We start from the raw sequence: 9,828 nt of genomic DNA, 5'->3' as shown, positions 1-9,828 counted from the left end.
AATAACTGGGGCTCACGCGCGCGCGCAGAGAGAGAGAGAGAGAAAGAGAGAGTTTCTACGTTAAACAAGATACATAATAAATTTAACAAGTAATGACAGAGATTAACAAGTAATATTATGTGCTAACAAGTTAATTATATGACAAGTAATGATTTATCACATGTTAGATGTTCAACTATTACTTCTTAATTTCTTATCATTACTTATTTAGTCCATTACGTTACTTGTTCAACATCTAACCTATACTTAAATTACTTATTAAGTAATATTTGACTTGTTTTATGTATAATGTTACTTGTTAATTTTCTATAATTGCTTGTTAAGCCTACTATGTTACTCGTTGAACATTTAGTATGTAATAAATCATTTTTTATAAGTTATTTTTTAAATAATATAAGTAACTTATTAGACATGTAATATTACTTTTTAATAATTTATCATTGCATGTTAAGTCCATTATGTGTCTTATTCAATTTAATTGAAGGAGGATATTTTAATTATTTTTATTTTCAATTTAATTTCAATTCAAATTTAAAATTTTGCAACGCTATTTCAAATTATTTTGGGCCTAATTTAAAAATAAGTCACATCAATATCATTTAATGAATTTATCCCTTGAATCAATCAAACACACTAGTTCAAAATTTAATAATTGAAAATAAAATTTACACAGATTTATTTTTTTCCTCCTTTTGAAGAAAAGAGACTTATAATGGGTAAACTATTTTAAAAAAAAGGTTAAAGTGCTAAAATGCCTAAAAAAAATTTCTCCAAAACCTTTTGACATCTTTAAATTAATAATAGTACATAAATATCCATTAATTTGTAAAAGAGGACAACATGTTTTATCAATCCATTAAAATAGCTTGACATTGACCGTCAAGTTTTGAGAATAGAACTTAATAGATTGGAGAAGATTGATATATTTTATGAAATTAATGGATACTTATGTATCATTATTGGCTTAACGATACTAAAAACTTAAAAAAAAAAGAATTTTAAATTTTTTGCACCTTAACCTATAAAAAGGTATCTAAGATTTCTTGCTAGAGAGATACTTGAAGAAGAAGAACCTAATGGGAATCAAAGGACGAGTCATAATTCATCATTTATTACCTTTAAATTAATATAGAGTATTTGAAAACTAATGACTAGATTTGAAGTTAAGAGGATGAAAAAAGCTCTAAATTCGTTAATTAGAAATGTTTTATATGATCAAGGTAACCTAAAAACAAATGTAGTTCTAAAAAAATCCAAAAAAAAAAACTCTTAACATATTAGGCCTGACCCAATACATGAATCCAATTAATTTAGTTAATATTTTTCTTAAATTTTAAAAATTAGTTTATATTATTTTAAATTCAAATTTCAATTTAGGCAAAATTAGTTTATTTTATTTTAAATTCAAATAAGGGATTTAACATATCCACTAGAATATAATCTATCCATTTAGAATCCTAGATTAACTAAAATTGCGTTATTTAAGTTTTTAAAATCTTATTTAAATGGTTAAATCATTTATATTTTAAAGATTTGATTGAATTTATAAATTGAATGTTTTTTCAATTGTGAGACTCCCACAATTGATATTGTCTTTTGTGAAATGACACATCATGAAATTTAAAATTATTTTGAACTATCATTCAGATGCCTCGCGTCAGAACCACTCAATGAAAGTATGATTAGGTGATGAACAACATATATCTCTAGGTTTTCATGTATATTAAGTTATTAACAAAGATTGAAGCACCCTGATTAATACGCTAATTCTGCGTGATTCCCCATTTAATAAGAATTAATTATTCGTAGGTATTATGTGTGTTTGTACTGCACGGACTTCAAACAATTTCATCCCAAGCCTAATTCATGACGAGTCTCTCCATTTTATCCTAATTCACAAGGTATCCCAGTGTCTACCAATTTTCATAGCATTAAAACTCAAATCAGGTTGGTCATTTTAACTCAGATCAGGTTGCCGTTGGTCGGTCAGACTGATGAACATATCCCTTAACCGGGTCGGTTAGAAATTTGGTCGGGTCAAGCGAGTTGAACTTTATGTTTTTCTCTCTTTGCTGAGGGCGCAATGACATTGTTTTGAGTTTAAAAGCAAAATAATAATAATAATAATAAATTGTCCATCAAATTTGGACTTTATTTTAATTATAAAAACCACTAACCCTAACTGATTCAATAAGACAATAACCAGTTCAATTTTCGGCACTTCAAATTTTTCAGTACAAAATTTACACCAGAACAAGACAGTCGCGAAGCTTAATTAAACATGAAGCCAAGGCAGACATCAGAAAACTCCAGGCGGTCAGTAAAACAATAGAAGTGAAGAAAATCAGTGGCTCAACTAAAGGGATATTATAATATAATGCATGTATTGGATCATAAGTAAATAATAAGTTATAGTAGAAGCAAATAATAAATAAAGACTTTCAGACTAGGAAGTTACAGTAGATGTGAACCATGTTAGAAGTTCTTTCTTGCTCTTTCTTTTTGGTCAAAGAGAAAGTAACAATGTAGTCAATTCACGACGTACACAAGAACTTGCCAGAAAATGGGGGTTTCATTCATATACAGTGGCAACTGTAATACATTTCTTTTGAGAAGTGGGATACATGAAAAAGAAATGGGGAATGCTGGTGTTGGTCAAGTCAAGAGATTTGGAACGTTTTAATTTCTTAAGTAATTGACCGTGTCAACTTGGAAAAGACACATACGGTGTGTGTGAACCATTTGAATGATGAACCCTGTCGTTAATCATCTTGAGAAATTGAGAGAATCCAAATCCCAAGTCAAGTTAGTTTTGTGACCTCCGGTATGCACACTTGACGTTCAACCTTCCAATGGAGGAAGCTATTTAATATATATATATATATATATATATCCTTACCCATCTTTGCACCATGAGCCCAGTGAGATGGTAAATGGTTCATGCAGCAAAGAGAGATGCCCAGCTTGAAAAATTACTGGATTATTGCAGCAAAACCTCATCCTCCTGTTGCAACTGTTTGAGTCTCTTCTTAGCATAGACTGTGAAAAAGACTGCTGCAGCCACAGTTAAACAGAAGCCAAAAACATTTAAGATAATTTGCACGGCAGATAGCGTGCGCTTTTCATGAGAGGCATCAACTAGAGTCTGTATGAAAATACCCCTGCAGCAAGCCAAGGAAACAATGAGTTCAAGACAGTTTGATGCTCTGCAGCATCCTCAGTTTCCATCCTATTAAGCATACATTTGAAATGGCTAACCAATAGCAAAGTCATCATTGTCATAAGGTTAAAGCAGAAGACCTCAGTAACACTTCTAAGTTTTCAGGCGAGAGTTGAAGCGTTCTAAGTTTTCAGGCGAGAGGTGCAGAAGAAGTGTAATTGAGTGATACAAGGTTGGGGATGCTATACAACAACAACAATAAGCTTTTATCTCACTAAGTGGGATCGACTACATGAATTGCAAAACATCATTGTGCTCTATTATTTATCAAGTTTTTAAAAATATTATTAATTAAGAGATTGTGTTTAACAACTTTCAAAAGTGTTCTCTTAAGCGTTCCTTTACCCCTCTTACCAGGGTTCAAAGTTATATGTTCCACTCTTCTCACCGGTGCCTCCCACAGTCTTCTTTGTACATGTCCAAACCATCTCAAATGATTTTCTACCATTTTTTCTCAACAGGTGCTATCCTCACTTTTTCGCGTACGTGCTCTTTTCGAATTTTATCTTTTCATATATGTCTGCACATCCATCGTAACATTCTCATCTCTACTACTTCAACTTTATACTCTTACTGTCTCGTTAGAACCCAGCATGCACTACTATATAACATAGCTGATCCAATAGCAGTACGATAAAAATTTCTTTTAAGTTTATTAAGCATCTTACGGTCGCAAATAACTCATTTAGCTTTTCTCCAATTAAACCACCCAACTTGAATCTTATGTGAAATATCCTCACTGATTTCGTCATTATTTTGAATAATGGCTCCCAAATATCTAAATTTTTCCACTTGAGGCATAATTTAGTTTCCCAATTTCACTTTCAAATTACTGTCGATTAGTCTCTTACCAAATTTACAACATAAATATTCCGTCTTACTCCTACTCAAATGGAAACCTTTCGACTCCAATGTCCTCCTCCATAACTCAAGTTTATAATTAATCTCTTCTTTTGTTTCTACTATAAAAATTATATAATTCGCAAAGAGCATACATTTGAGAATTTTCCCCTAAATATGTTCTCTCAAAACATTTAGAATCAAGTTAACCAGATAAAGACTCAAAGATGATCCCTAATGTAGTCCAATTTTTATAGGAAAGTTTTTTGTTTGACCGCTAGATGTTCTTATACTCATTTTTACCCCCTCATACATATCTTGTATAACTTTAATATAAGCAATCCGTACTCCCTTTTTTTTCAAGGCTTTCTAAAGTACTTCTCTTAACATACGGTCATAAGTATTTTTCAAATCAATAAAAACTATGTAAATCTTTATCTTTACAACGATACTTTTTCATTAATCTCCTTAGTAGATAAATCGCCTTTGTAAGCAATCTACTTGGCATAAAACCAAACTGATTCTCAGGAATAATTGTCTCCAATCTTAAACTATGCTCAATTACTTTCTCCCACAATTTCATTGTGTAACTCATAAATTTAATCCCTCTATAGTTAATACAATTTTGAATATTTCCTTTATTTTTATAAATAGGAATTAATGCACTTCTCCTCCAATCGTCAAGCATTTTCTTAGACCGTAAAATCACATTAAATAACTTTGTTAACCATCTCACCCCTTCTTCACCTAAACATTTTCACACTTCAATAGATATACAATCAGGTCCATTGGCTCTACGATTTGCTATTTTTTAAGAGCTTCATTTACCTCCTTATCACGTATTATTCGATAGAATGACAAATTTTGTTCTCCTTCATGAGTTACTAAATCCTTCAAATTATTAGGCGAACTCTCTCCATCATTGAAAAGTTTGAAAAAGTAAGTGTCCCATCTATTTTTAATTTCATCATTTGTAACTAAAATTCTTCCCTCTTTATCCTTTATACACTTTACTTGTTCTAGATCTCTTGATTTTCTTTCTCTATTCTTAATAATCTTATAAATGTTTTGTTTTCCTTCCTTTGTATTAAGGCTCTTATAAAATTCTTCAAAAGTTTTTTTTAGTTTCTTTCTTAGCCATATGATATCTTTCCAAGTTTTCTCATTGTTACACAAATGTATGGCTTTAAAACACTTCTTCTTATGCTTGATTTTGTCCTATATACTATTATTTCACCACCAAGACTCCTGATCTCTCAGACCAACACCTTTTGATTCTCCCAAAACTACTTTTGCAACCTCCTTTATCTTTTAGCCATATCCTCCAACAAGATGTAAGCACTTCCCTAAAATTCCCAAATTCCTTTGTCTAAAAGATTCCGCTTAAAAATATCTTGCTTCTCACCTTTTAATTGCTACCACCTAATCCTCGGTGTTACTCCTTGTCGATATTTTTAAATTTTACTCATAATACACACATCAAGGACAAGGACCTTATGTTGTGTCGTTACAGCACCCCCAGGAATCACCTTGCAATTTTTACAAAGTCTTCTCTCCGTGTTCCTAACCAAAAGAAAATCAATTTGTGACCTTGAGGCTCCACTTTTGTAAGTGATGAGATGCTCATCTCTTGAAACAAATGTTGGCAATTTTAAAATCATACACATACGAGAAATCAAGAAGAGTTTGTCCTTCATTGTTTAACTCTCCAAAACCAAAACCACCATGCACCCTCGCATACTGACCAGCCTCCCTCCCTACATGCCCATTAAAGTCTCCTCCAATAAAAATCTTTTCACTTAGTGGTATGTGTTGAATCAACCCCTCCAAGTCCTCCCAAAAAAATTCCTTAAGACTGGCTTCTGTCCCAACTTGAGGCGCATAAGTGCTAACAATATTAGCAATCTCACGTCCAACTATCATTTTTAAGGAAATAATTTTGTCTCCAATTCTATTAACTTCTACAATGTTCTTCTTCCACTCCTTATCAATAATGATGCCTACTCCATTACGTATGCTTACTTTTCCTGTACACCAAAGTTTGAAACCTTGAATATCCTCAACTTTTTTTCCACACCATTTTGTTTCTTGCAGGCATAGGATATTAATTTTTCTTTGAATCATAACCCCTACAACCTCTACAGACTTACAATTCAATGTCCCAACATTCCAAATACCAAATCTAATCTTGTTCTCATGGACTAACTTCTTTAGTCGCAATCCAGAGTGACGCGATAACCCTTGCTCATTTAATACTAAATCCGGGCACCGATGCAGCGGCTCTAATTCACTTGTTATTGTACTCGAGCCATGCAACGCGTTACTTACGAGCAACGACCTAGCATTAACATTATAACGTCTATTGTCGATGTCCATGATAGATTCAACAAAATTTTACGTTGGCTGTTGATAGCCTAACACAACCCTCCTCCTTTACCCGAACTTAGGATCGACTATAAATAAAGGCGAAGTTGGGGTGGGGAATGATATATAAACCAAAAATAGATGCATGTAAATTTGGAAAAACATGTGGATAAATTTTGAAAAATAACACAAATAATCAGCGGAAATATGAGTGACTATTTTGGCCGGGCTAAGCTTCTAAGGTTGGGGTTTGGTATCTTCCTATCGCATCTCAATGTCATTTCATATCTTATTTTTGGGCTAGGTTCATAGCTGACTCTTCTCCTGTTGCTTACAAACCCAGATGCGCATTTGTGGAACAATGGAGAAGGTTCTGAAGGCACTCAACACTGGTCTTACAACATCTGACGGAATGTAGTGCCTCTCATGGTGTGAGAGAGGCTAGCCATGAAGAGTCCATTAGGTGCTGAGGCAAGCACCTTCAAAATCATAGGTAAATATTGGTGAGTGGAGAGAGATGCAACTAGAACTAATCATAGAATTGACAGTGAAGATGGCATTGCTGATCAAGATGAGTTATCAATAAAGTTTTGGAGAAGGCAAGAGAAGAGGAAAGAAGTCCATCATTGAATTAACAGAAGGTATCGGTTACCAAGTAACAATCCCTTCCCAAAACAAAAAGACATAAGAGCTTAACTATTTGGGGCTGATGAGGATGAATCCCAAGATAATGGACAGCAAAGGGGGTATTTCTTAATTCTCAATCAACATGTTTAGCACAGAAAAAGGATGAGCACCAGAAGAACATAAAGTAGGTGGCAAGACCCAAGTCATCATCTTGATAATTATGATCTAAATCAGAATAGAAACAATTATGAACACCACCTGCTCTAAACAAAATATACATTTTCTTCATAGGAAAAATAACCAATTCACCTACCAAGTATATTTCCGATGGTCAAATTCAAGAAGCAATAAAAACTAAGGACATGAGATGAAGATGTTTACATACTAAGATCAATTGCTTCAAAGAAAAGCATATGAAATTTCTAAAGCAAGCATAAGACACTAAGCAACCAGTAAGGAAACATAAAGTCAGAGGTGAGAGCAACCTGCCACCTGACATATGACACTACAACCAAAGTGAAGGACAATCTCACTTTCACTGTCATTTTAGTTTCAGATATCCATAAATCATTTCAAGATATATTTCATAAGTAGCCAGTCTTCATTGTAGTACTGATCATGAAAACAACATAATTCAAGAAGGCAAACCACGAAAACAGAGAAAAGCATGATGGGCAGTTAGCCAGATTGAGAGCCATAATAGTTTATTAAAGCACTTAAAATGCTAATAGTATATAAAAGCATAACGTAGACAAGTATACTCACATAAGGGAAAAACACATTCATGCCAAAGCCAAACAGACAAGCTAATGACACAATACAACTTCACAGTAAAGGATGAACATGCAAAATTGTACAAAAAGAGTAACCCTATACTTTTATGCACATGACAACTTTCAAATGCAATTAGTAGACATTCAACATTTTCTTCTTTATTACGAACTAACAGGATAAAACACAAACAAACTCATAGCACAAATATTGTACGCGCTACAAACTGACAAACAGACAGATAGGGATAGATAGGTAGGTAGGTAGGTAGATATAGAGTGATAGAGAAAGTTTACGTATAGATTGCAACAAATATTTCTGGTACGATTCCCACCAAGGATCCCATTATATAAGGTCCATACTTGACATTTGTTGCCACAGCACAGTAATTGTAGAGTATGTAAGGGAATGGAGAAACCCTGATCAAAGCAACTGCCCTAAATTGATGAAACCAATTTCCTCCACCTGCAGATCTTAGAAAAGAAGCTTTCTTTGGGTACTTTTCCAACCACCCCTGCATAGAATCATGAAATGCGGGATCCTAGTTAGGACAGGTGAGGAAAACACATGTAGACAGTGTTTTAGAAACTAAAAGTGGCTTAAATAAAAACAAGGCACATACTTGAATTTTATGATGGAAAATAGAGCCGATGAAAAAAGGGAGTGACACACCGATAGATGCTGCAGATATTATTAGCAAGAACCCAAAACCATAACCAAATTTCATTCCAGCCACCCAAATAGAAGGTGAAGATGGTAAAAGCAGCGTTGGAAATAATGCTACAGACACAAATATCAGAACGATTAAAACCGGCGTGCTGAATGTGTTTCTCTCCCAATTAATTATTGGGATAATCACCTGAAACAAAGGTCGCGTTACTAATCAGGTTGCACATTCAAAGTTCAAATTTACAACTGAGGCCCAAAACAATGACACAAAAATACAATAAGCTGTCCCAGTGGTGAAATTTCTTGCCGCAAGAAATCATATTTGAAACAGATTTCACCTTAAGTTTACACATTTCATGTTTACAGTCGAGATTTTTTTTTTTTTTCTTGGCCACTAGAGTCAACAAAAGATAAGACGCATGGGTTAGCAACATTAAAAAGAAAATCCTCCATGGTGAAGAAGGAAGAATCGTAAACAGCATTGACAAGGTGGCCAAACTACCCAACCGCCTCAAAACCTTTGAGAAGAAAGCAAGTCCCTAAATATGCAAATTCAAGGATAGCCCAAGGAAGATAGATAATAGAACTCGATGGTGAGCAAGTGCGTGATGGCAAACCTTATCCATGAAAAAGGGTCCGATCCATATGATAACAACAGCAGCCAAGAAGCCAAAGAATGCAAGGAACAGAGCCAATTTAACCCAATACCGTAGAGAACATCCCGCCGCCTCACTCAACGAGTCCTCTGGCTCAGAATCTTGCGGTTCGGGCCTCAATTTGACATAGCCCCCGTTGTTATCATCATTCTGGATTCGGAGAGTGAGGTGCGGGACGAGGTCTCCTGGGCCACCATCATGATCATCATAAGTCATCGGGAAAGGCAAAGCCCTAACTGACCGGTGGAAGAAAAACTCGAACCCTCGCAATCACCGGCCGAAAAGCACTTCTTCAAGGGTTGACGAACGAAGAATCGTTAATGTGAACACCAAAACGGGGGAAGGAAAACGCGGAGCAAGGAGTATTCAGGGAGGAAGAAGATGGTAGATGCACAACACTACCACAACTCGCAAAAGCAACGATTCTCATAATGTAGAAATGATTTGGCCCAAACGGTGTCGTCCGGGACTTGAGAGCCACGTGGCAAGATGGGAGAACCTCAAAGTGAGTGAGTTCCGACTAAGCATGCGTTTTACGGATATGATGACGCAATTTGTCGGTTGTCGCGTTGGTTTGGTTCTTCTGGCTCAGTTAAGATTTAAATATTAGAAAAATTCAAGAAAAAAATAATGAAAAAGTGGAATGTCGTACCTTTTCTCTTCTCGAAAAAAAATTTAAAA

General features: G+C 34.5%; 1 protein-coding gene across 1 annotated transcript; it reads right to left on the bottom strand.

The window, feature by feature from the left end:
- Positions 1-2,466: 2,466 nt before the first annotated feature.
- Positions 2,467-9,558, bottom strand: LOC129311156 (uncharacterized). The gene is made up of 4 exons (XM_054953202.1): positions 9,109-9,558; positions 8,445-8,681; positions 8,119-8,336; positions 2,467-3,161 (listed from the first exon to the last, which is right to left on the bottom strand). Exons 1-4 carry the CDS (start codon positions 9,361-9,363, stop codon positions 2,981-2,983), a joined length of 891 nt encoding a protein of 296 aa, XP_054809177.1. The 5' UTR covers positions 9,364-9,558; the 3' UTR covers positions 2,467-2,980.
- Positions 9,559-9,828: the final 270 nt, after the last annotated feature.

This window comes from Prosopis cineraria, unplaced genomic scaffold (assembly GCF_029017545.1).
Source record: "Prosopis cineraria cultivar Desert tree isolate PC_DT_omini unplaced genomic scaffold, ASM2901754v1 PC5, whole genome shotgun sequence".
NCBI lineage: Eukaryota > Viridiplantae > Streptophyta > Magnoliopsida > Fabales > Fabaceae > Prosopis > Prosopis cineraria.
Note: the sequence above shows the minus strand (reverse complement) of the source record. Positions and strands in the feature narration are given on the sequence as shown.